This window comes from Gossypium arboreum, chromosome 7, assembly GCF_025698485.1.
Source record: "Gossypium arboreum isolate Shixiya-1 chromosome 7, ASM2569848v2, whole genome shotgun sequence".
NCBI classification, from domain to species: Eukaryota; Viridiplantae; Streptophyta; class Magnoliopsida; order Malvales; family Malvaceae; genus Gossypium; species Gossypium arboreum.
Genome location: NC_069076.1, coordinates 98,970,363 through 98,998,146, shown reverse-complemented (window position 1 = coordinate 98,998,146; position 27,784 = coordinate 98,970,363). Strand labels below are relative to the sequence as shown.

Genomic DNA, 27,784 nt, shown 5'->3' with positions numbered 1-27,784 from the left:
GAAGTAGAATGGAGAGGAGGAGGAGGAGGAAAAAATGATAGAAAAGTGGTTTTGCTAAGAAGTTGTTGTAAATAATGGATTTGCTAGTACATAAGAGAAGTTCAAATATATTGTTAACGTGCTAAGTGAGTGATGATTATAAAATGAATTAAAGTAGTCCTAATGAATTAAGGTGCTAATTGTGTTCATTTTTAATAGTTTTACTATTTTTGATTGAATATCGTGTTTTATTATGTGGATTTGAGATTATAAATGGGTAAATATGAATAATATGTGAAATGAATTGAATTGATTGACTTTTGAGCTTTGAAGGACTTGGATATTAAAAACTTGAAATATGGTAAAACATGTGAAATAGTATTCACATCGCGACGACGGAGGAACCATGTTGCAACGACATAAGTCAGTGTGTGACATCATGACTAGATGTCGTGATGAGGAACCCCCGATGTCACCCCGAAATTTTGAGAATCTTTCACTTTAGTCCTTATTCCTCTTTATACTATTTTTAAGGCTGCAATAAACCCATATAAGATTCGGAAATGATATTAAGGCATATCAAAAGCTTAAATTGATCAAATTTATTAAATAAGTATTCAGAACCAATTAAATTTGACTATCGTTGCTTCAGCAACAAATGTAGCATCCCGATATCTTGACCCAACGATCGAATCGGTATAAGGATGGATATAGGGGTGTTACACTAGGGGTTTGATATCCATACATTGCAAGTCAGCCACAAAACAAACTAAAGAGGCATGAATCAACACTTGTTCTTGAGTAACCAATACATACCTTAGCAATTTAAAGAATGCAAATTTAAACTTTAAAGATAACGTTGTTAGAAGAGTGAATCATGAATCTCAAACATAGACATTATTAAAAATATAAAACAAAGATAATAATATATAAGGCCTTGTCGTCATGTCACCAATTAAATTTGTCAACTTTCAAATCAAACCTTTTCTTTTTAAAAGTGAATTACAAATTAAGATCGACTTGAGAGGTCCTATTATAGGGACCTAGTCAAATTAAATCTTCTATTATTAAATGGATCGATTTAGTTTTACTATTAAAAAGAATCAAATAAGACCAAATTAGAATGAAGTTAACATTTATGATTTGAGAAAATATAACTTACCATTAATAAAGTTAATATTTTTGAAGTTTTTATCACTTTGTAAATGAAATCTTTGTCTACATTTAAACAGCAATTAAAAAAATAATAAGGAGATTTTGTATACAATAAATGTTAAATTTATGATAATTTACATTTATTTGATTTTTTTAATAATATAAAACTAAATTAATTCATTTAATAATAGAGACTAATTTAATCAAACCCCTACAATACAAAGGCTCTTAGGTACTTTAACCAAACTAATAACAATAGTATATGATCAAATTCAAAAACCTTGCATAATAATCTCAAACATAAAAACTCAAAACCAAAGCATCCGTCTCTGCCAGCTTTGCCAAAGTCTCATTCCTAATAATAATAATAATAATAAACCACAAGTAAATCAAATTGCAAATCAAGCCCTAAAATTAGAATGTAATAATTAAATCAGAAATGAAGGGGCAATAATCTGATTCAAGATCCAACCAATTGCTCTAATTTGAGAGTAAATGAATGGGGCTTAATGAAATCCCAAGACAGAACATAATTAACAGTTTCCTGAATGACAACAATGGTGAAATCCTAACCCTAGCCTACCATTCAATAACAGGTTCATTACAATGTTAAAATTACAGTTTTCCCTTCCTTCTAAATTTATCAGCTACCTTTCTTCCCAGAGTGCCCAGTTTTCCGTTTATGACGACTGAAATCCGACACAAAACGAAATGTCTGGCCACAGCCTTCCTCACTGCATACGTAAGGACGAGCACCTGTGTGAACCCTGATATGTTCGGTTCGAGCCCATGCCCACTTGAATGTCATCTTACAGCCCTTCCATGGGCATTTAAGAGGTCGGTCATCTAAATGAACTCGACGATGCTGAACCAGATATTTGTGGGAGAAGAACTTCTTCCCGCACCCTTTGACTGGACAAATGTTCCTTTTGTGCAGGAGCAGAGCTTGTTTCGAGCCAAAACTCATTGAACAGCCTTCCATGTCACACTGATATTCCACTTCTTCGTCTCTTACTTTTGCAGAGTTTTGACCAGATAAGGTTTTCGAATTCAAAGCATGCTTCACTTTCTTCTTACCGGCTTGCTTCTTCTCTTTTGGTTTTGTTTCCAGCTGTTTCGGTGGCTTTCGGGTTCTTTTCCTTAGGCGTGTGCTCGGTCCACCTTCTTCTATCTCATCTTCATCAGATGATGAACTGCAGTGTCTGGCAGTTTGCTTAATTTTGGTGTTCCGATTCTGAGGAGTCTCTTGTTTCACTTGCTGAGAGATAACCTGTTCCGTTGACCGACGTTTCACTTGTTTTACATTCTGAGCAGTTTCTTGCTTCATTTGACATAGTGTCGGGCCTTTCTTTTTTCGGTTTCTAAGGCTCCTATTTGATTGATGAGAACCATCCAACGAATCATCTGAAATTGCATCTTCCCTCTCAAGAATTTCAGGTTGCTTACTTCTCGGAATCCTCCGAGGCTGCCTAAGAGAACTGTTGTCATCTGGAGAATCAGATGAAACTGCATCTTCCATCTCAATAAACTCAGTTAGCTGACTTCTATGAACCCTCCTCCTTTCAGTAAACTTGGCCGCTTTGTTGCTAAGAATCCTCTGATGCTGCTGTTGAGAATTATCCTCTACTGAATCATCCGAAAAGGCATCATCTCTTTCCATGCACTTCATTTGCTTACCTCTAGGAATCCTCCTAATCTGATACTGAGAATCATCGTCTGATGCATAATCTGACATTGCATCATCTCTCTCGAAAAACTTTGTTTGTTTGCCTTTACGCATTCTTCTATACTGCTTAAGGGAATCATCCGAGACAGCTGTGTTCCTCTTGGATGACTTGATTTGCTTGCCTCTTGGAATCCTCCGATGCAGCTTATGTGAAATTTCCTCTTGTTCATCATCAGATACACCATTTTCTCCATCCGAAAATTTGGCCTGCAAGCTTCTAGGAGTTCTCCTATACTGCTTAAGAGAACTTTCATTGAGTAAATCACCGGAAACTTCATCATCTTCTTCGATATATTTGTTATGCCTGCCTCTGAGATTGCTCCGTTGCTGCTGATGGGTAAAATCTTCTTCTGCATCCTCTGATTCTGCATTCTCTCTTTCAATAAATTTAGCCCTTCTATTTCTTGAGAGATTCCAGTGACGCAGAAGAGAATCATCCTCGAGCAAATCACATGAAACTGTCTCTTCTTTCTCGACCAGTCTAGGTTTCTTGCCTCTGAAAACTATCTGTTGCTGTCTAAGAGAACTACCATCCAATGAATCATCCGAAACTGCACCCTCTGACTCAACACGTTTCACTTTCTTGTTCAGTGTGATCTCTGCCCTCGATTTTCTCTTTCTATTAACCACCTTCATTGTTTCAGCTTTCAGAACATTTTCCGGTTTCCTCTCAACATTTTCATCTGAAATTGCCTGAGCATGGAAGCTTCTTTCTTGCTCTTGTTCCTCAGGATCCCTTTGTGCTAAAAAGGGATGAACCTGATTTGACATCCAAACTTTACCACACCATTTTCCCGCCACTACTTTTCTCGGCTTGCCTGACCTCCTCCCGTACACATTCAACTTTTTCGGTGAGCTGTCAGAAGAATTTCGACCAAATGCACTGTATATAATCCAATTGTATGGCATCTGTTTACTGTACAACGTAGAACGGCTGAGATTGGCACTATAAAATAGGTTTATACCAAGCTTTACTGCCCAGTCCCCATTCCCAGGTATAGAATCCTCACTATCAAGAGCTGACTGGATCCGTTCTTTGTCATCCTTAGTAGCATCCCCGAATAAGATGTCATTCCAAGGATAATCAATTCCAAGTTCTTCAGCTACCAACTTTGCTTCTGCTTCTATTCTTGGATACTCTGCATTGTTTCATAGATAATATAGTTGTTAAAGATGGAAAAGAAAAGAACCTAAAACAGTTAATGTTTATTCATTTTCCCAGGCCAGAATGTACCTGGATGACAAAGGAGAAATACTTGCACTCCTCCGATTTGGCGAAGTTGCTGTTCTACTTCTACAGCATGCTCAAGACAGAAGACATGCATTCGAGAAGAATCTTCGTCTGTCCTTTGAATACATGGAATATCCACATTCTCCATTGGTAAGACAGCCATGCTAAACCTCATTTTCTCTATGCCATGAGCAGCTCGAGAGTAATTCGGATTAACATGTGATGATGTCATTGGATCTCTAAACTTATCCTCCAAACCATTGGATCTTCTTGAAATAAGATTATCAGTTTTAAACTCAAGATCAGGGTCAAATGTTTCAGGGCTCCCATTCTTGATGTCAAATGGAGATTCCTCCTCAGAATTGAGCCTTGATAATGAAGGATTACGACTTGTGTTCACCTCACTAGGAGAAAAACCGGAATCATTATACTGAATTTTCCTTTCTGGTGAAACATTTGTGGGATTTGTCTCATCATGAAAGATGGTAGCATTTGGTTCAGGACGATCTTCTTCAGAATCAGATGAATTTCCATATGTTGAAGCCAATAGACCAAGAGCAGAACTCTCTCCCCGTTTTTCAGTATCTTCCAGCACCTGGGTGCTCTGATCTCCCATCCGAAACTTGGAGTCAACAGGCTGAACAGAGACATCATATAAAGAATTTGGAGCACTTTTATTCATTCTCCCTGTAATAGAAAAAAAAAAAAAAAAAGGGCTAATGATGTTTCCAGAGCAAATAAAATATTAATTCCAGAAGCTTGGATAAGAATCCTCATCTATAGATAAGCATATGATCGATCAAGATATCATACAGTATACATGGTTTAACTCAAACATGAAAGCTATCACATTCTATTCAGATGTAAGTATATGAGCAACTGTTCATTTCACTGGCCCCAAACAAAAGCCAATTGCCATGAGAGTATCATAAAACAGAAGCATCAATTCGAATTAACATATTTGAGTTATCATCCCTATCACTCGTTAAATATGACATCTTGTACGAAGCCAATGGCCTTCAGCCAAATTTGAAGATAGTCTACTTACCAGACTGCTTATATGCATCATAAAGACAAAGCTATTGTTCGTCAAGCACAAGTAAAACGTTAAACAAAACAATAAATATATATATGTAAAAATATATTTACTTCCACTAGCATGTAAATCACATGAAGGTCGGCTAATAAGAGAAAGTTTCCATATTTAACCTACTTGAACAAGGATTTTGCTCGGAAGTGATTGCATCCCCATGAGCAGCATTGAACCCATCATGGGTTACTCCAGAACCAACGGTCCAATCATTAAAAAAGCTACAATCAGCTGACATGAGGTATCTAGCCGCTTGATCGGTTGGCTGAAGAACAGCAACACAAGCAAAGCACAATATTCCGCATGTGACGCATGAAAACAGCCTCTGATCGGGCAATGCATCACCTAGAATGGCACTGTCTCTTTCCCTGATTGTGTTCGAAGTCTGCGATGGAAATCTACATGAATAATCATTTCCACTAAATGAAGAATCTCGGTTACCTTCATACATAGAAGCAAAATTTCCTTTCACTGAATAGAAACCTTTTATTCCCTTGATTTCTTCATTCCCACCTATGACGGTCTCATCAGAACCTACATCTTTTGATGATTTGATTATATCCTTGTATAAACTGAGTGACATCCTTGGGTTTATTCTTGATTGGCATCGTAAATCAGAACAAAGAGAAATGTCAGGTGAACTTTTGGGAAGTAATACCACTGAAGATCCTTTTCCGAGAATATGAAGTAAGTTATTGTTCTGTATTAGATTCTGCACAAATAATTCTTTAACCAAGTTTTCTCCTTCGTTTTTTCTCTTATCCTTTAGTCGAGAACTCTTAGGTTTAGCACTGATGCTCATAGGTATCCTGCAAAGACAAGAATAAGGAAAGGGTGCATAATATAAGTTATTGCTCTTTAATTTATTGTACTTCAAGCATCCTACAAGCAACTTTGGGTATAAAATTTGAGCTTTCCAATAGATATTCACAGATTTTTTTTCCCTTTACAATGTCCAGTCATTAACTTCATAGCAACAAGAAATAAAAACTAAAGGGATATGTTTCTTAGACTCTTCAGAATTCTAATGCTAAGTTACTCAGACTTGAGTGTATTGGATATGGGTATCGTTTGATTTTGCCAAGTTTCTCCATGTATTTGGAGGATGTCATATCCCCATATCCATCTATTGGACACAGATTCTTCAAGAAAAGTGAGTATGAGCAGCGTAGTTAAATCTAATGTACCAACGTTGACCACATATATGACATAATGGCATGACATTGTGACTGTCTACGTATTGCTAGGAAAAACTAGCAAAAAGTCAAAGATACCTATCTCTGGCATTCGAGACCAAGTAAAAGCAACAAAGGAGCAGGAAAAAACATTGAAAAAAGGCAACAAATCCCGGTCACAACTAACGGCAAGAAATGAGCAATTACTCGATTAAATTTCATATGCATATTCAAATGAGTTGCGCTAACATTCACAGTAAGAGCAGCAAACTACAAGAGTTCCAGCCACATTTGATAGAGAAGGAAGATACTGCTTTTTTACCAGACACATGAGTCATACCTTGAACATAATTCAAGTGCAAGATCGTAAAGTAACTGGAAATGAGAGACCATCGGAGGGTAATTGATTGAAGCTCTTCGAATAGCAGCATCTCTGGCCACTCTCAACCATTCCGGAGTTGCAATATTAGCCGCCTCGCCAAAGTTAAAACCTAATGGCAAAAAACATATGGATGAAATTAGCGCCCTCCTAAAATCATAACTAATAGTAATTGGAAGGAATCTCACCATGACTGAACCCTGAATGATAAGCTCTCGGGAAAGTGACAACAAATTCCCCAGCATTTTGCACTAACCTGATTTCAGAATACTGTTAATGTCAGAAAGTGATAGATAACCATTCCTCACGATGACACTATGATAATAAATAGAAGTTTAAAGAATTTCAAAGAAACTTCTCAATATATCATCTTTGCTAAAAAAAGGAGAAATGGATGGGCCATAAGTTTAATTAAAAGAACCAAAAATAGTATTAAAATACTTATAGCACGAAAGAAAAATGAAAAGCAAGACAAGAAATGTGCAATGTAAAAGATCATAAGTGGTAATTTAGGATTTTTATTGAACCTAAGATCACTCGAGAGTGCAAAAGAATATGAGGTAAACTTACCTGCAGCATGGTATACCGGCATGAAGAAATACTTCAGGAGACATCACTGTGGTCTTCTCACCGAGTGTAGAAAAGGTAACTAATACATGAAAAATCAGAGTAAAATGAATTGAAATATTTGGAAAAAGATACAATATCAACACCATCACTTAAATATGAGAGATCCAATTGCTTTTCTAGTTAAACCAGAACATCACAAAGAAATTTCATGGAATAAAATTAAATTTATCCAAAATGGCAATTCAAAAACCATTGATACACTAGAAAGTCAATTAGTACCATTCTAATCATAAGCCACACTACATTAAAGGGTATAAAAGGATAAGAATAATACGAAATACTTGCATAAGCACAATCTACATTAAATATAAGAAAAAAATTTCATGGATGATATTGATGAGTCAAGCGATCTAGAAACCTAAAATCCTAAAACCCAACACTTAAATTAACAGAAATTGAAGAGTAAATGTTGACTCGTGGTTATACATAACATAACACAATGAAAATTATACCATAGAATGTAGATTCAATCTAACAAAAACAGTATACATGTGTAACAGCATAGCCTCACTAAACACAGCTAACCGAAAACTAAAGCCCCTTAAAAGGCAAACACGAGCACCTAGTCTATCAAGTTAATTCTTCCATCGCTCAAACCAGTCAATCTCACTGATGTTATCCATATGGCTACTAGTTACATATGCAGAGTCAACACAGTATTTCACAAGCAAAGAAACAGAGGAAACACAATTAATAGTTTACTAAACTCACCAAGAGATTTAACTCCCCTCCATTGACACACGACGCTAACCAATAACTAAAACCCCTTAAAAGGCTCCATTGACACCGTTAAACAAGAAGTCAAATTCAAGCACCTAGTCTCTAAAGTCAATTCTTCCTTTGCTCAAACTAGTCAATCTCAACAATGTTATCCTACATGGGCTACAACTTAAATATGCAGAGTCAACAAAGTATTTCACATATAGTTAGCAAAGAAACAAAGGAAACACGATTACTAGTTCACAGAACTCACCAAGAGGATTGAACTCTCCTCCAATTGACACACAATGCTAACTGATATCAAAAACCCCCTTAAAAGGCTCCTTTGACACTGTTCAACAATAAGTCAAATTTGAGCATCCAGTCTATTGAGTTAATTCTTCCTTTTCTCAAACTAGTCAATCTCATCAAAGCATCCTATATAAGCAGCTACGACCAAATGCAAAGTCAACAGAAAGTATTTCCCATTCAGTTAGGGAAGAAACAGAGGAAACACAATTAGCAGTTCACTAAACTCACCGAGAAGATTGAACTCCCCTCCATTAACACACAACGCAAAGCCATAATAAAACCCCTTAAAAAGCCCCATTGACACCGCTCAACATGAAGTCAAATTTGAGCACTTAGTCTATAAGGTCAAATTCTTCCCTCACTCAAACTAGTCAATCTCACCAATGTCATCCTACATGGGCTACAACTTACATATGCAGAGTCAACACAAAGTATTTCACATATAGTTAGCAAAGAAACAAAAGAAAACTAGTTCACAAAACTCACCAAGAGGATTGAACTCCCCTCCAATTGACACACAGCGCTAACAGATAGTTAAAACCCTTAAAAACCTCCATTGAGACTGCTCAACAAGAAGTCAAATCTGAGCACCTAGTCTATTAAGTTAAGTCTTCCTTTGCTCAAACTAGTCAATCTCATCAACATATCCCAGACAAGCTACTACTTCCGTATGCATAGTCAACAGAAAGAATTTCCCATTTAGTTAGTGAAGAAACAGGGGAAACACAATTAACAGTTCACTGAACTCACCAAGATGATTGAACTCCCCTCCATTGACACAACACTAATCCATAATTAAAACCCCTTAAAAATCTCCATTGACACTTCTCAACAAGAAGTCAAATTGGAGCACATAGTCTACTAGGTTAATTCTTCCATTGGTCAAACTAGTCAATCACACCAAAATGCCAAATTATCCTACATGGACTACTTACACATGCAGAGTCAACACAGTATTTCACACATAACTAGCAGAGAAACAGAGGAAACACAATTAATAGTTCACCAAACTCACCAAGAGGATTGAACTCCCCTCCATTGACACAAAATGCTAACCGATAATTAAAACCCCTTAAAAGGTGCCATGGACACCATTCAAGAATAAGTCAAATTCAAGCACCTAGTGGTCCTAGTCTACTAAGTTTTTCCTTTGCTCAAACTGGTCAATCACACCAATGGGTTAATCCTATATGGGTTACTACTTACATATACAGAGCCAACACCAAGTGTTTCACACGCAGCTAGTGAAGAAACAGAGAAAACACGATTAATAATTCACTAAACTCGCCAAGAGGACTGAACTCCCCTCCATTGACACATAGTGCTAACAAATAATTAAAACCTCTTATAGGCGCCATTGACACCATTCAAGAAGAAGTCAATTTCAAGCACCAGCTGGTCCTAGTCTATTAAGGTTTTGATTTGCTCAAACAAGTCGATCACGCCAATGGGTTAATCTTAAATGAAGTATTACTTACACATGCAGAGTCCATACAAAATATTTCACATATAGCTAGCTAAAAAACAGAGGAAACACAATCAATAGTTCACTATAACTCACCAAGAGGATTGAACTCTCCTCCATAGCCATCAAGCCTGACGACCTCCTCAAAAGCAACCGCAGCGTCCCTCGGCACACCATACCAAGTCTTCCCTGCACCCATATGCAAATAATTCAAGCTATGCAAGTCATGATCCTCAACATGCCAAGCGAACCAACTGAACAACATTGCAATGTACACCATAGGGGAAGTAACCCCCGGAATCTCCTCCTTCATGAACCTTAACAATGACCCTTTAGCCCTCGAAACAGCTCTCATATTCCAAGGTGTTTCTCCTACTGTAGCCCCTTCCCCTGCTTCCCTCCCTCCTCCACTACTCTTCTTTGGGTTCAATGGCACAAAAGCTGAACCAGGCATGTCATTAGCATACTCAACCATGGCAGGTTTATCAACCGTTGCTTTCCAAAAAAGGGTTTCAACTTCTAAAGCTGAAAGGGTACCCTTCTTGCTGTATTTTTTCAAGTAATTCCTTTCGAAACTTTTGGCTTTAGCTTCGAATTCTTGGAAAGTATAGTACTCCCCACTTTGCCATACCGGTTTCTGAACAGGTCGGGGCTTTCTGGGGCAAAACCCGATCTGTTGTTGACGAGTAGTGAATGTGGGTGTTGGCTTCAAATCGGAGCTTGCATTAGCTTCAGCACGAGCCAAAAGGGAACGATTGAGGTTCCCAATTGCTGTCTTTTTAGAAGCTGGTGGTACTGGCGGTATGATTTTGCAGATTCCATACTGGGAAGCCTCTTTTTCGATCTTGAAAATGTATGCAATTGGATCTTGAAACTCTGCTAAAGTAGGCCTGTACTCTGGAGCTAAAGGCATGGATTTCAGCCATGAAAACGCTTCTTGACTTTGCTCCAATGAATGGTGACTTGAACAAGCCATGAAAAAAAATTGTGGGTAAGGTTTGGGTAATCATTGAAAAAGGTTCATATTGTAAAAAGAGCTCAGAAAAAAAAAACAAAAAAAGTTTTGAAGATTCTTCTAAGCTTCCATTTTCTTTATTTTTATACTCTGAAATTTGGGTTTTCTTTGCTTTTCTTTTCCTCTGTTTTTTTTTTTTTTCTCTTTAGCAAATTACAGAGTAAAAGAGTGAAAAATATTAAAATGTTTATTTTATGAATAACAGAGGAAGGGGCAGAGACAAACTATGGGGGAATTGGATGGGTTTTATTCTGGGTTTGGAAGAAAGTTATGAAAATGACAGCCATTTTTATTTTATTTACTTTCCTACCACTGTCTCTTTTATTTTATTTTTTTATTCCGGATAATCTAACAATAAATTTTGGGGGGCTGTGTGAGCTGATTAAACTTTCCATTAATAAGTAGATTATGTGAAAGGAATTATATTTTAGGCTTCTATGTCAAAAAAATAATAATAATAAATCTTTTAATTAAATTTATTTTTATTAATTAAATAATCAATTAAGTCCCTTCATTAATGGTTTCTGTCATTGATCATATTAATTGTTAAAATTTATTAAAATAAATTGACATACCAATTAAATAATAACACAAGATAACTTCTATAATATTTTTCATAAAAATGATTAAAAATCTTAAAGAATTATTAAAAATCAAAAATATAAAAAATATTAAATATTAAAAAATGCTAAAATAAATATAAACTTATAAAAATATAAAATATTATAATAATATAGAGGTGGATTTACGGGCTAGTTCTAAAATAGAAATTTTATTATTTTTACCCTTTAAAATTTTAAAAATTTAAATTAATAAAATAAAATTATACATTAACCCTTAAAATGATAAATTTTTATTTAATTCTTTAAAATTATAAATATATAGACAATTTAATTTTGCCCTAAAATTTTTTCCGGCTTTGCCCATAAATAATATAATAATCTTTAATAAATTATATTTTTATAAAATTAATAAAATATGCTTAAAATATTTAAAATTTTATAAAAACATATTAAAAATTCTATAAAAATAAAAATATTTAAAATGATATAAACTTATAAAAATTATTAAAAATCATAAAACTTGAATGGACCAGATCAGTCGGTTGGACCAGTTAGACCAAAATCGACAAGAGTATCAATTCGAAAAAAAAAGACATTAGGATGGTTGAACTGATTTTTTATTTTTTAATATTTTATTTAATTGAACTAGACGAACTAGTCGAACTAAAAAATTGACGACCTGATCGGTGGTCTCTAAAAACCCGGGACAGAATATTTTGACATATGCTATAGTTGGATAATGAAAATTTGGTTTGATAAAAAATATTAAAATAATAAAAACTTCATTTACCTAGTTCCAAGTCAACCAGTCAAATGACTCTCTCCGAACTAGTACCATTGTTGATTTCGGGCTAATCAGTCCAACTGATTGATTCAATTCAATTCAAGTTTTTATGATTTTTTTATAATTTTATATAATTTTTAATTTTTTATAAAAATTTAAATATTTTAAATAAATTTTATTTTTTATTTTTTTGTAATTTATAATAATTTATTTATTTTTTGTATTTTATAATATTTATAAGTGTTTATATTTTTTCTTATTTTATAATTTTTTAATAATTTTATGATAAAATATTAGATTAAACCAAGCACTACCATGTGTCACCATCTAATTGGCTCGTCAATTTTGTTAATGGTCAACATGGAAACCTTTAATGGAGTGGCTTAATTTATTATTTTAGTTAAGGGCAAATGCTTCATTGGGTGCAAATTTAATATAGTGGATTATTTGATTTTTTGCATTTTCTTAATAGCTTTTTGCTATATAAACCCTTATATTAAGAATATATTTATAAAAATTTATTTGATAAATAAATTGGTGAGGGTTAATATATATATATGGAAATATCTTAACTTGGCAACTTGCACCTACTTGATATCTAAACTTCTTTTTGGATTTAACTAGTACCTAAACTTGAAAACCATCAATTAATTTGGTACCTTTTTTAGATACCTGACTAACATTCTTAAAAAAAGCTAATATGGATATGTGACAAAATTTTTAAATAAAATTTAATTTTTTATTTAAAAGATTTGGCACTTGTTAAAATGTGAGGCCACCATGTATTGTCATACTATACCAATCTATGTCAGGTTAGTGTATTCTAACAGTGTTGGTCATGTGCCTAAAACAGCACCAAGTTGGCTTATAGTTTCCAAGTTTAAGCACCAATTAAGCCAAACAAAAGTTTAGGTACCAAATAGGTACAAGTTGCCAAGTTCAGGTATCTTCGTGTATATTGACCCAATTGGTGTAGTATTTTTTGAGGTAAAAGTATCACGGAGACTCTTGTATTAAGTGACAAATTGTGTTTTGTCCTCTTTACTCAAAAAATGGGTATATTAGTTATTGTTTATTAGATCAATAAAAATGAATAGAAATTTTAACAGAAGAATAAGTTTGCTCTTTGATATAACATATAGTGATTGATTTGCCCACTTTTTAGTAAAATGAACAAAATGTAATTTGATTATTAGTATAAAGGCCTCCATAATACTTTTACTGTATTTTTTGAGTTAATTATGTCTACTTCTATTTATAACCCCTCTTTAATCCTTAAATCGAAGAAAAAATATGCTTAAATCCACTTTTTCATAATATCTATAATAGCAACATTGTTTGTTAAGCTAAGGCTCAATCAATAAGATTTATTTTTCCTTAAATTGTGGTTTTGGATATTTTTATTTAAATATTTTATATAAAAATAATAAAAGAAAAAAAACACCATTATATTAATATTTATTACATTCTTAAAATGTCTTTTTAAGTAATTTCCTTGATCGGATTCATGTCGAGATGACTTATAATAATAAACTCAACAAGAGACTTTATTTTATAAGAATATTGTTGATACAGTGTATACTAAGGGAGAAGGACAATGAGGAGATCATGGTGGTATAGAGGAGGCCGGTTCCCCTAAGGAGGCTAAGAACCGAAACAAAGACAATAGGACAGACTGATTAATAAGAAAATTGCTCAGAATAACTTTAGGTTGTCGGGAAACCGATCCCTTCTTCATCATTCATCAAGGTATTTATAGGAAAGGTCCAATTGTCCATTAGTGTGATGTGGCATGATAAGCGTTCAATCCCGCAAAAATGTGTAAAGGATAATTATGATCATATATCTTATGACCCTATCAATATGAGGTTGTTGCGCCTAAGTGGATTCCTTATCATATTAAGATTGTATTCACACTTAGAGATTATTCATACCTAAAAAGCTGGTGGATGACTCCCTTTGAGAGGAGTGGGTGGTTTGTTGAATCATTACTTCAGATGAAGTCAACAATAAAATTAAAGATGAGTCAGGTGCTGACACGTGTCTAAGTGACAGAGAGGTATAACAAATATATATATTATCAATACTTATTAGATTAAATGCTTAAAAATTTGATATCTCTTAAGTAAAATTTACTGTTTGAGTTTTATGGATACATATTTACCAACTCATATTTAATTGGTACAATATATTAATATTTGAAATTAGTTTTTAATTTTTATCTTCACTTTTTTATTACATTAAAAACAAAGTATAATTATTAAATTCATTTATTTAACTTAATTAATAAAATTTATATTTATATTCATATAAAACGTATTTATTACATAACTGAGATATATTCCATGTATATTATTATATTTTATTAAAAATAAAAAATGAAAATGAAATTAAAAATATCACAAACTATAAAAAAATACACTAAAACATATCAAAACCAATATAAGTCAATATCAAAATAAAAACAATACATCAACTTATTGATAATATTAAAATTTTTCTTAGTAATATGTTTAAATAAATTTTTTCAAATTTTTATATAAATTTAGTTAGGAAAAATAATGAAAAATCAAATAAATGAATAAATAAATTTTATTTTTACGGTTTTTACTTTTTGATTTTGACTTGACAATAGTCAAAACAGAGTGTAGAAGAAAACAAACCGCATGAGACTTTATTATATATAAATTTTCCTGAAGTGCATGGATTTGCGTGTCATACATTCATTGGTTAATTAATTTTGGTTATGTTGTAGCCCATCGTATCACTTTTTTTTCGTCCAACCAAAATCTGAATGTTCCATTTTCCATTGTTTAAATTTAAATTTTTGGGTGCAGATTTCATTTTTTGGTCAATTTGGGTAAACTATTTAATTAGTCACTAAATTTTTAATATTTTTTTATTTTGGTCACTCAGTTATGGGCATTTCCAATTTAATCACTAAAGTATCTTAATTCAGTTTTTTTAGTCATAATCTCATTATAGATTCTGATTATATCCGTTCTTTTTGACATAATAAATATAACTATTTATAGCTCCTCCTCAGTCCATAAATAGGAGAATAATGCGTTTTAGCGCACTCAAACTCACGTCCTCCTATATTGACAACAATACTTATACTAATTGAACTAAAACTTAATCGGCTAGTCACTAAGACGCTAAGTATAAAACGACATGGATTTAAAATTGCTAACATGAAAGTCAAAATTATTTTATTAATGCCTCCAATTTTTCACATTTATTTATTAATTTTTTATTAATATAAAATATTTTAAAAAAATCTTTTCCTCCTCCCCTTCCTTCAAACCCAAACCGCCACCATCGTCTCCGCCATTGCCCACCACTCAAGACCTTCCCTCAATCTTTCTCACCCTACTATTGGCCACCCAACACCACCACACTACCAAAAAAATTGAAACAATTGTATACCCATTCAAAAAAAAAAATCTTTCGAATATCCTATAATAGGAAAAAAGAAGAAGAAGAAGAGATAAGTAAGAGACAGAAAGGAATTTTTTTTTTAAAAAAAAAAGAAAGAAAGCAGAGAAAGACTTATCTTAATTTGAGCTTGGGTTAGAAGCTTTAAGTCTTCATTCAATGATCAAGAGATAGCATAGACAAAGATCACCATTGATCGAAATTGAGCCATTTTGACGATTAGATTAATTGTTTTCGTGACATACATATGGTAATCTATGTGTTTGTCATGTTAATAAAGTTAATAAATGTTAATTTTTTTTATCAATTTTGAAGTAACTTGAAAAAAAATATAAGTTTAAAAGTTAAAAAAGCGAAAAATAACTATAAAATCGTTACACCTTATAAAAATTATAAAAATTTAATAATGTTAACAACTAAACTTAAATATTTAAATTGAAAAGCAAAGATGCTAAAATTTTAAAATAAAAAAATGAAAGTAAATTTCAAATATGTAGAAAGTATACAAAACTTTTAAATTTTTATTTTATAATTTAACCTAAAAAATATAAATTTTTAATTACGGTGAAAATCATCACTTAGTAAGATTTATATTTCATCTATTTTAATATATAAAGTTTGTAGAAAACATATATTTGCAAAAACTAAATAAATTTAACTTTATATTTATAATTTTAGAACATCAAATTAAAAATAATTATATTGATCTCATTATTAATATTTTATTTTGTTATTATTATTGAGGCTCATTATATTCTTTAATAAATAAACTGTTTTATGGAATAAAAAATCCTTACGAAAACTGGGGAATTTTGGCCGACAGGACTGGTAAGTGATATAACACACCCACATGAAAATGTAAATTAAACTAATTGGGTTCGAATCCATAAATTTATTTAAATGAACTTTCAAATATTTAAATAATTATTTAATGTTAAATAAATATTAAATATAATAAAAATATTATTTAAATTAAAATGTTACAAAGTTAAATCCCTCCATGGCATCAGGTAGACATACATGAAGGCAAAACTGCATAGATTTAATAACTGCACCGGCAAATAATAAAGAGACACATAAAGTAATAAATAAAAAATGAACCTCATTATTATAAATCAAGTTATTAAATGTTTTGAACAAATCTTGAAATTCAAAACTTCCCTTTATCCAATAAAAACCTAAGATTCCTAATAATAAATCAAAATCGCCTATTCGATTAGTTACATTTGCCAAAGCAGGTCGTATGAACCAAAAACCTATTAATAAATAAGAACACATTCCAACTAATTCCCAAAAAATATAAATTTGTATCAAATTCAAATTAGTAACTAATCCCAACATTGAAGTATTGAATAAACTCATACAAGCAAAAAATCTCAAATGCCCTTCATCATGAGACATATAATTGTCGCTATAAATAAAATAAAAAAAGTTCCAATAGTAGTGTTTAATATTGACATAATAAAAGTAAGTGAATCAATAAAGTAGCCAAACTCGAAATAAAAATCATTATTGATGGTCTAAGACCATACATATTGATAGATAGAACTTCCATTTATTTGTTGAATAGACAGATCGAGTGAAAAAATTATAACTATACTTAAAATAAAATATTGAGAAAAGCCTACATATGACGAAGATTTTTTGTTGCCGTCGGAAAAAGTAGGAGTCCCATCCCTATGAGAAGATCAAGACTCTCTATAATAATCTTATTCGTTTGTTAAGATTTTAACTGTTATAGAGAGATATTGTTGTAAGCTTACCATAAATTTATATTGTGAATTTTCATTAAATAAAAAAAGTGAAAATTATGTTAAAAAAAAAGAATTAGGGAATCAAATCTAACAAAATTAAACGAAGTATAACATGTGCATGTATTATTCCTTTAATGAATATTTTATTTTATATTTTTCACATGATTAATTATAAAATTCATAAATCTAACAAGTTTAATTAACCAATGAATTATCAAATTAAATTAATCAATTTATAATGAGTTATTAAGTTCAAGTAATCAATTTATAAGTTTATGATGTGCCAAATCTATAGTATTCCAAATTCATAATAGAATATTTAATTATAGAACTTAATAGTTTATTGAATTAATATCTTTATTTTCACTCATTGAAGGTTATTTTCATTTAATAAAATATGGTTAATAAATATTTAATTTAGATGATATGTTGTTATAGAAAACTAATTTAATAAAGAATGTACTTCATAACTATAAATGCTACTATTATAAAGGGTTAAAATAAAATATAAAAAATCGATTCTTCTAGAAACTTAGTTGTTATAGCGAAATATTGTTATAACAGCTACGTAGCTCTTATAGAGAAGGCTAAGTGTATATACTAAATCTATTTTGTACAAGTGTTATTAATGGATGAGTTCATAGCGTACTAAAAGTAGACAAGCCAACTATTCTTACTCAAAAACCAATTTGTTTTTTTAGAAATCAATTTCTCTCTTTCTTTAGTGTTAAAATTGATTAAATTGATGTAAATCCTACATAATGGGAATTAGTGGTGATTCTTTATTGATGAAAAGGATATGATAAGATTCTTTATTGATGAAAAGGATATGACAAGATTGGAAAAGGACTTATGGAATAAGTTAGAAAGTGTTTTAGAGCAGGAACAAAGATTTTGGCAGTAAAATGGAGGCATGAGTGGATAATTAATGGGAAAGAAACGCGAACATAGCAACGATTAAAAGAAGATGCAAAAACCACATCAATATCATCCAAGACAATCAAGGTAACATAATCATCGACCATGCTGAAATTGAGAAACATTTTATTCAACATTTTTGGTTATGAAGACAATAGATCAAAAGATTCCTTTAAAATGTATTTAAGCTGCTGAGCCTGACTAAGATTACGAAAAAAGATGATGAATTCTCAATGTGCCGGTTACTAGCGACGAAATTAGAGCAACTTCATTCTAAATGAAGCCTCATAAAGCGCCCAGATCCTGATGGTTTTTCGGCAATTTTTTTTGAAGAAAATTGGGGCACCATAAGGTTCCTTGTGGAAACAGCGGTAAATTTTTTTTTTTGATAAGGGAAGGATGCTGAGAGAACTCAATAAGACATTCATAGTTCTCATACCGAAGAAGGAGCAAAATGTTACAGCCGGGGATTTCAGACCAATCAGTTTGAGCGCAACCATTTACAAGATCATCTCCAAAATAATGGTAAACAGGTTGAAACCTACTCTTAAGAATCTCATCTCTCCTTTTCAAAATGTGTTTGTCAGCTATAGACAAATTCATGTTAATGTAATAGTTGGGGCGAAGATCATGAACACTATATGGAAGAGAAGGATTAGATATGAATAAGGCCTATGACAGGCTGAGTTGGAACTTTGTTTAGGTGGTGTTGGAGAACATGGGCTTTAATAGTATATGGATCCATATTATTAATGAATGCATATCGTCTATAAGCTCTCAATTACTTATCAATGGATACCAATTGAGACATCTGTTCCCGAAGCTTGGGGTTAAACAAGGTGACCCTCTTTCTCCTTACGTTTTCATTCTACGTCATAATGTTCTTTCATGCGTGTTGATGAGAGCGGAGGGGATAATTAAGGTGAGTAGAAATAGCATTCCTATTTCTCACCTGTTCTTTGCAGAAGATAGTTTCATCTTCTTCAGAGCCAATTTAGAGGAAGCAGGGTTGTCGAAAGGATTGTAGACGACTACTGTCAACTGTCAGGTCAAATCATAAATCTTGATAAATCGAAACTTATGGTCAGTAGGAACTATCATAATAGATTCAAGAGAATGTTAAGGGAAATTTTGGGAATAAAGGTTCTTATTGAACGAGGTAAATATTTGGAGTAGCGAAACAAGTACAGTGAATACGTGGAGGTATGAACTCGATTGTTCAGAATACAATTGTCAAGAAATACTGTTGCAATATAAACTTTGATAGAATTCAAGTTAAGCCGTTTGATTCGTGGATTTGGAAAAATATTTTACATGGAAATAATCTGTGTAAAAAGGGTCTTGATTAGCAAGTATGGAGTGGGAACAATCTTAAAATTGAAAATGGTGTGTTGGACGAAAAGGATATGCCCCTACAGGGAGGCGAAATTGATAGTATGATGTTGACGAACATGATTGCTGGATATTTAATGAAGGGAAGGATTGAACCAGAAGCAAAAACAGATCAAAGATTGAGTGAAAACAGGATAAACTACTGTTTTATTAACATGAAAGGTTTATACGAAGATTACATGAATCATAAAGATTAAATAGGCTGAAAATAATAATAAAATATTGACTTAATCTAATGACTAGATTCATATAACTTTCTTTTTTATTGGCTGATTTTTGTCTAAATCCAGTTGCTACAATTTCTAATAAAAAAGTTATTATTGTTTCAGTGCAAGTTAGCAACTTGCAGAGTGAACAGCTAGCAGGTGAGCTTGCAATTTTGTAGAGCTTGCATATTTGGTGAGTTTGTTATTTGCAGCTCGCAATTTGCAGTTTACATGGATGATCATTTCGCAACAATGATAAATCAGGATGATAGAAATTGGAATTTGAATCGCATAAAGACTTGCGTGAAAAGTGAGTCAGAAAGAAACTTGATACAAAAATCTTTCTCTATCTTTGCCGGTAGAGACTTGCAGGTACGGAAGTTCACAAATGATGGGGAGTACATCGTGAGTTTAGGAAATTAGGATACAAGGCATTATTAAATGATCTGAATATACAAGATCGACAATCCTTTCATTGTGATTGGCCTAAGCAAGATTGGAGTAATTTATGGAAAATTAAAGTACCGTTCAAATCTGTGTTATTTCTATGGAAGGTGCGCGTTAACGGGTTACCGTGCAAAAAAGAGATTGGCAGAAGAATCAATGGGGTGGACATGAACTGTGTCCTTTGCAACTCGAATGAGGAGGATAGTAATCACCTGTTTCTCCACTGCCTTTTCTCAAGAGCTATTTGGTCTGGCTCAAATTTAGATATCAAAACCCATGAAGTTGATGATTATGATGTTAGGTGTTTAATTCTACATAAAACAACTCGTATTTGTAGGCGAGAGAACGCTCAAGAGGTACCACTCGAGGATGAAATCATTCAATCAATGGCGAGTATTTTATAGAACACTTGGCTTCAAAGAAATGAATGTGTATTTAAAAGAACAGGAGAAAGGGTGGACAGTACAATATATAAAGCAATGGAGTTAGGACGGTTGTGGAATAAAGCCTTTTCAAATTATAAAAGTATAAAGTCAATAAAGTTTTCATCAAATAGAGAGTTGAGATTAAAAAACATCCACCTTGAGATTATAATTGTAATTGAATAATAGAAGTAAAACGGAGACAAACAGGTATAAGTATTGCATGCTCATTAATTGATAGAGATATGCATACACGTTTGATGTTTTGTAGGAATATAAATTATGAAGACGAAATACACGCATCACTTTTTGCAATAGGGGAAGCCCTCATTCCTGCTAAGAAGAGCAGTTGGGTGGTGAGAACGATTGATAAAAATAAAAAACTACTTAAACAAAAACTTGAGGGCTGAAGGATTAAATTAGAGACACGAATCCAACAGACTCATACTGCTTTACAGGTCAACCAGTCTAATACTCTTTCTTCGAATTAATACCCTGATTAATTTTCGATCCAAAACAACCACAGTTTCATCTTTTACCAAAACTCAATATCGTCCCCAACACTTTTTTTTTTTTTTACTTTCTCAATTAAAAGATTAATATGGGAGCATTACATTAATATGGATCCTTTTTGGAAGTATACAACCATCATCCTGACCATCATATGCCATCATAATATGGTGGTAAGTACCAGCACGCATATCATATCATATCATTTCCTAACCAACATGCTACACTGTTTAGAATACGAACCTAAAGCTATTTCGATATAGCAGACGGAAAGAACCAACTTTATACAATGGCTAGCTGGGATGTGTGAATCTCCCATCGGATGACCACTGAAAAAGGAATTAAAAGAAAAAACATGAGGAAATCGAACTTGAAGATGGCTATGAGCATGGAGAGTACCAGAACAGCAACAGCATACGCAAGAAATTCTATAGACAGAAGCACATCAATATCTCAGGAGGCTGTGGCGATTGATGGAGCTTCCATTACGGATGACCCAAAGGATGGGAGAAGCCACCCTTTCTTCTGGGCATACTCCATATAGAAACTGAATTTATCTTTTGCATTTGGAATATCAAGAGCTAGATCATCAAGGCCGTCCTTTACTCGGGTGAAGCCTTTGCTCATTTGATTAATGGTAATTAGCCCTTCGTCAAAACATACCTGTAACAGATCCAGCATCCTATCGTTTTTCTTCTCCATTGCCATCACTAGTGCTTTTTTAACCACTTCGTGGTTAAAGAATGGCATTCCAAGGTCACGGATACATTGGCAAGCTTCAGCTACAACACCTCCACTTTCGTATTCCTCGAGGAGCTTCATTATCTTGTCCTTTGCATCTTCTACAGCCCAGCCAGTTCCACCTCCCCAGCATCTGAGGAGCCGCTCACCAGCATGGCGTGCGGTTATAAGTGATCGTGCCATGCGGATAGTCTCACTTCCACTACAATTTGGTGACAACTTGCTTGCTATCTCATCAAGATTCAACGGGGCCAACACATCATCGATAACAGCTCTTGCCAAGAACAGAGCAAGCTCAGTCGAAGCATCCAAAATATCCAAGGCCGTGTCTTCTGCAGACTCCAGAAGCATGACAAACCCATTCACTATATCTTCGGTTGAAAAGATTTCAATGTGAAGAGCAGAGAGCAAAACCGACGCCATTTCTTTCTCCCTGTTCTTCCTATCTAGGACAAGAGTGATAAGCTTCTTCAAGAAAATAGGATTAAATTCAGGCAACCCTAGATCTTCAAGACTCCGGATGAGTTCCGGAATATCATCTGAGAGAAAATACTCATGAATTATAGTTACAACCTCCTCCTTGTACCGTCTCAATCTTTTGTCTTCACTTTGACCCTCTCCATCTTCACATGAGGACTTTGAGAATGATGCATCAAGCCATCCTTCAGATATAGCTTTGGGGACAATGGATTGAAACAAGGTTTTCGCAGATGGAATGTCAAGGGCAAGATCATCAAGACTCTCTGCTAACCGAGCAAACCCTTTCACCATTTGACTCGAACTTATCAACCCTTCCTCAGCTGCTTCCTTTAGGAGTTTCAGCATTAGCAGTTTTGCTGCTTGAATTTCCATGGCAAGAACCAAAGCCCTCTTAACAACCTCATGATGAAAGAACGAAACACCTAATTCCCTTATACATCTACAGGCCTCAAATGTGTCACCACTCTCCACATACTCCCTTAAAAGATCAGCAATCTTTTTCTTCATTTCCTCAACTGTGACATGAATGCTACCACCCCACCTCCTCTCTACAAGTTCAGCATGGTGGGGTGCCGAGAGATAGCTCTTCTCCGCAGTTTGAAGAACCTGATATCCCTTGGAAGATTCAGGAAGTGTCTTCTTTGCCCTTGTGAGGAATGCTGGAGGCAGAATCTCATCAACCACAGCACGAGCTACGAACAGAGCAAGGATATTGACTGCATCCAGTATGTCCACAGCAAGGTCATCCGCAGCATCGAGAAGCATAACAAAACCATCCCTAATCTGGTTTGGGCTGATGACATCAGCATATAATGAAGAAAGCAAAACCGAGGCCATTTCCTTCTCTTTATCATGTCTGTCCATGGCAATGGAGACAAGCCTCTTAAGAAAATAAGGATGAAATTCACTTGAGCCAAGATCTTTGAGGTCGGATGCTGCCAATTCCACATCACTAGTGCTAAAATATTCTTCTATTATTGAGACAACTGCTTTTTTGTACTCATCTAGAGGGTCAGAAATAGTTGAACCAACAAGTTGATATGGTTCCTGGCAAAGACAAGGGTAAATAAATTAAACATCATCAGAACTTATTAACAAATAACTATCAACGGCGGGTACAAGTGGCATTAACTCTATGAACAACTGTGGTTTACCAGATAAAGAAATGTAAAAAAGCAAGTATGAAAAATACAACAGACTAAAAGATACAAATACCTCTCCACTGTCATAGTTAGGATCATTTCGATCTATATGTGATTCCCTGTCAGTATCAAGCAGTTTCCCCCATGTTCCCTTTCCACCAGCACCATCTGTTTTAACATTATTAAGGAGGATAACAATTAATCAGTAAGAAAAAAAATATATAAAAACTCCTTGGTGACTCTCCCACATTTCAGCTAAGTTCTTTGACAAAAATGCAGACGCGAAGCAGCATAGCAGCATAGCACCATAAGTCAATCCGAGCTTACACCATTAAGCTTAAATGAATTACAGGGAGAGAAGAAACCCAAATCATGGGATAATAGAACACAAGATGAAACGCTTTTAAGTGCTAATGTACCTATAGGTATAAAATCAACAAACAAAATTTGAAACTTCCCCAAACTATTTTCATCTTACTGAGGCCCCAATTTGCTAACTACAATTCCAGCGTAAGTAAACCATATAATAGGAATCATTCTGAATTACTTGCTCAGCAAGCTAAGAAAGGTGCATACCAACCTCTACAAAAATTACAAATATCACACCGTCCAGCAGTAACTTCAATAAATCTTTCACGATCAAGTTACACATTTAAGGTGAAATTGATGATGAGTAGTCAATCTTATACGACTTTTTGGGACTCTGCCATTTTTCCCTTGAACCCTACTTTATTTAGTAAAAGTCAGCTTCACCAGTTACTGATTTGAATGCAACTTATCCCAACAATACAATATGATGAAAGAAAACCTAGGTATACATAAAAATAATTATAAAACCAAAATGAAATCAAATAGCCAAAGCAGTAAGAAGGCTCACCTTTCTTTACACGGACAAACTTCCCTGAGTGAGACCGACGAACATGCCTCATTCCAACACCACAAGTTGGTGCCTTACCACCAGCAGGATCCTTTAATTGGTGATCGGAAAGCAACGAAGTAGGGGATTTGGGTGATGATGACAATCTAGGAGATGGTAAAGGAGTCTCCGCATTTTGACTCGCTATTTTCAAGACTTCCCTTTGTTCATCAGTAAGAAATCCCTCACCCGATGCCATTTACTCTTCACCAACCTGCAAGTAAAATACTCTTAGTTTGCACTGTTTTCGTATGAACCATGTTTAATTGGAATAAACAATTAATTAAAGAAATCTCGAGTAGCAGTGAAAAAAAACTTCAAAAGCAACGGAGAGAAACCAATAAAATGCAACAATCTTGTCAACTAAGTATTACACTGTTTTTGACTGAACTATGTTCAACTTGAATAAACAGCTAATTAAAGAAATCTTGATTAGCAGTGAACAAAAAGAATCAAAAGCAAAATGCAATTAATCACATATGACTAAGTATTACACTGTTTTCTGTTGAACTAAGGTAAATTGGAATTAACAATGAACTGAAGAAATCTCGATTAGCAGTAAAAGAACTTCAAAAGCAACGGAGAGAAACCAGTAAAATGCAATACAATCTCGTCGACTAAGTATTACACTGTTTTTGGATGAACTATGTTCAATTTGAATAAACAACTAATTAAAGAAATCTTGATTAGCAGTGAAACAAAAAAAAACCAAAAGCAAAATGCAATAAAATCACATCGAGTAAGTATTACACTGTTATCTGATGAAATAAGTTCAATTGGAATAAACAACTAATCAAAGAAATCTTGGATTAGAAGTGAAAAACAATCAAAAGCAAATTAGAAAAAAAAAACAGTAAAATACAATACAATAACAACGACTAAGTATTACACTGTTATCTGATGGACTAAGTTCAATTGGAATAAACAACTAATCAAAGAAATCTTGGATTAGAAGTGAAAAACAATCAAAAGCAATTAGAAAAAGAAAAACAGTAAAATACAATACAATCACATCGACTAAGTATTACACTGTTATCTGATGAACTAAGTTCAATTCGAATAAACAATTAATTAAACAAATCTTGAGTAGCAGTTTAAAAAAAAATTAAAAGCAACTGAGAAAACAAAACAGTAGAATACAATAAAAACTCGTCAACTAAGTAAAGATAAATCGTCTTCTATTAAAAACCGTAACGGTTACACTGAACATTTTTTCCCACCATTTTTCCGAGCAACCAAACAAGTTAACGGCAAACAAAAACAACAAAAAGCAAAAACTAAAGAAGAAGATAAGAATGAGCAAAAAAAGACCTGATTCCAAAAAAAATGAAGTAAAAGAGACGTAATCCGATCCCTTCTGTTTGTGGCCCGGATCTGAAGCCGAAAACAGGAGTAAACCGGATCTAAGAACCGGAGCTGGGATTCCAGTTCACCAAAACAAAGGGCGATGTGAAGAAGAAGGGAAAATGGAGCCCTAGATCAAAGGAAAAGGGTCGTCGGATCCAAGTTTCGGGTCGGAAAATCTGTTAGAAACAGGAAATGGATGAGGGCAGAAAAGAAGGGATCGAAAAAGAAGGGATATAATAATATATATAGGGAGGCTACGGTTATAATTACACGTCATCAATGGCAATGGGATGTTATCGGTTTTTTGGAGTCCACGTGGCATCTTTACTACACGGCACGGACTAAAGCGATCTTCCCTCTGTGAGTGTCTCTAGGTTCGAGTTGGGTTAATTCATTGGGTCTTCTTTAATTTTCTGAATTATTTATTGTTGGGCTCGGCTCCATTTTTATTTCCATTTTTTATATTATTTTTATTTAGAATTTTTAAATTTATTTTAACAAAATAAGCTTTGTTTATGGGTAGGACATTAAAGTGCCTTTAAAATAGTAAATTATTAATTTAGTTTTATTTTTTAATTTTAAATTATAAGTTAATTTAATGGTAAAATTACTCTTTGATTCTTTAAAGATGATTTTTTTCAATTTCATCCCTTTGAAATTCTAAACTGACAACCATATTAAAAAAAAAGTACTTTAACCTTTTAAATTTTAAATTTTAATTTTGGCCCTCAAAGATAAACTTTTGGCTTCGTCTATGTCGTTTTATGGTTTTTGTATATTATTTGATAATATTTCAAAATATTTTTCATAAATATTTCTAAAAATAATATTTGTTAAGAAATTTTAAATTATTTTCACTAATTTAAATATAAAATATTTATTTTATATCATAAAAATTAAAATTAATTATAAATTAGAAAAAATAGAATTGATTCAATTTCAGGTAACTGCAATTTTTAAACTTGTATTACATAAACTGCGCAAATACATTGGTTTAGGTAGGTTTTCAATTTTTCGGTATTTCTTGCTCAGCCTTAGGGTTAATTATTAATTATTTTTAGGTCAAATTATAAGGTATATATATGAATATTAAAATATATTTCAGGTCTTTGTACACTTTATATATTTTAAATTTAGTCTTTATACTTTTATTTTTAGAAATTTAGTTCTTCTATTTTTGTAACAGCCTGATTTTAGTGGTGCCGAAAAAGATAGTTTCAGAACTTCATTTCCGTAAATCGAGTCCGAAAATATTAAATACGAATATTTACAAAGTTAGTATAAAATAATATTGATGTTTGGCCCATCAATTTGGCCTATTAATTACTTAATTAAGATATAATGATTAAATTGTAAAAAAGTAATTATTATAAGTTTTTAATTGACCAAAGGCTTAGAGACTTAAATTACAATTAGCCAAATGTTCAAAATGGTAAATAATCCATTTTTCATTAGGAGATAGTGTAACACCCCCAACTCGTATCCCTCGCCGGAACTGGGTTACGGAGTATTACCGGAATTTACAGATCAAACAGACAGAAATTTCAAACATTTCATATCATCAAAACAAGTCATCAAAGAATCATTTTAATCCAAATTATAAACATACCAAATCTAAATCGATTTGCCTAGTTCATGAGCACTTAAACATAGAATTAAATTCACATGCACCTATCTAGATTTAGTTCAATTTACCATGTCATAATATGGCTTCAAAAATAAACATATATTTATTGTAATGATTAGAATTTTACCGTTACCGGAAAAATATATTTTCGGTTCTCCATTTCTGAAAAATGGATTCGTAAATATTTATTAAAAATATTTATGAAGTTAATCGAGTGGTTAATTAGAGTTTAATGAAGTGA

General features: G+C 33.1%; 2 protein-coding genes across 4 annotated transcripts; both read right to left on the bottom strand.

Annotated features, from left to right (window-relative positions):
• Window positions 1-1,562: 1,562 nt before the first annotated feature.
• Window positions 1,563-11,091, bottom strand: LOC108452016 (lysine-specific demethylase JMJ705-like). The gene is made up of 7 exons (XM_017749750.2): window positions 9,938-11,091; window positions 7,306-7,384; window positions 6,924-6,991; window positions 6,697-6,847; window positions 5,305-5,990; window positions 4,095-4,778; window positions 1,563-3,999 (listed from the first exon to the last, which is right to left on the bottom strand). Exons 1-7 carry the CDS (start codon window positions 10,815-10,817, stop codon window positions 1,778-1,780), a joined length of 4,770 nt encoding a protein of 1,589 aa, XP_017605239.1. The 5' UTR covers window positions 10,818-11,091; the 3' UTR covers window positions 1,563-1,777.
• A 9,833-nt stretch (window positions 11,092-20,924) lies between these two features.
• On the bottom strand, window positions 20,925-26,166 carry LOC108453578 (MA3 DOMAIN-CONTAINING TRANSLATION REGULATORY FACTOR 1). Of its 3 annotated transcripts, none has more exons than XR_008285750.1 (6): window positions 25,881-26,166; window positions 24,531-24,783; window positions 23,727-23,821; window positions 21,954-23,558; window positions 21,534-21,619; window positions 20,925-21,116 (listed from the first exon to the last, which is right to left on the bottom strand). XR_008285750.1 is itself a non-coding variant. In XM_053030735.1 (5 exons), exons 2-5 carry the CDS (start codon window positions 24,766-24,768, stop codon window positions 21,584-21,586), a joined length of 1,974 nt encoding a protein of 657 aa, XP_052886695.1. In that variant the 5' UTR covers window positions 24,769-24,783; window positions 25,881-26,166; the 3' UTR covers window positions 21,232-21,583. The 3 variants fall into 3 exon arrangements, 1 of the variants encoding a protein (XP_052886695.1); XR_008285749.1 differs by having other exon boundaries at window positions 20,925-21,113; XM_053030735.1 differs by lacking the exon at window positions 20,925-21,116 and having other exon boundaries at window positions 21,232-21,619.
• Window positions 26,167-27,784: the final 1,618 nt, after the last annotated feature.

Coding starts and splice junctions, on each gene's coding strand:
- LOC108452016 (XM_017749750.2), bottom strand. CDS start 10,817: ATGGCTTGTTCAAGTCACCATTCATTGGAGCAAAGTCAAGAAGCGTTT. Junction 6,848..6,923: donor TCATTCAGGGTTCAGTCATG/GTGAGATTCCTT, acceptor TTTTGCCATTAG/GTTTTAACTTTGGCGAGGCG. Junction 4,000..4,094: donor ATTTCTCCTTTGTCATCCAG/GTACATTCTGGC, acceptor GAAACAATGCAG/AGTATCCAAGAATAGAAGCA.
- LOC108453578 (XM_053030735.1), bottom strand. CDS start 24,768: ATGGCATCGGGTGAGGGATTTCTTACTGATGAACAAAGGGAAGTCTTG. Junction 23,822..24,530: donor GTTTGTCCGTGTAAAGAAAG/GTGAGCCTTCTT, acceptor ATGTTAAAACAG/ATGGTGCTGGTGGAAAGGGA. Junction 23,559..23,726: donor CTAACTATGACAGTGGAGAG/GTATTTGTATCT, acceptor TGTCTTTGCCAG/GAACCATATCAACTTGTTGG.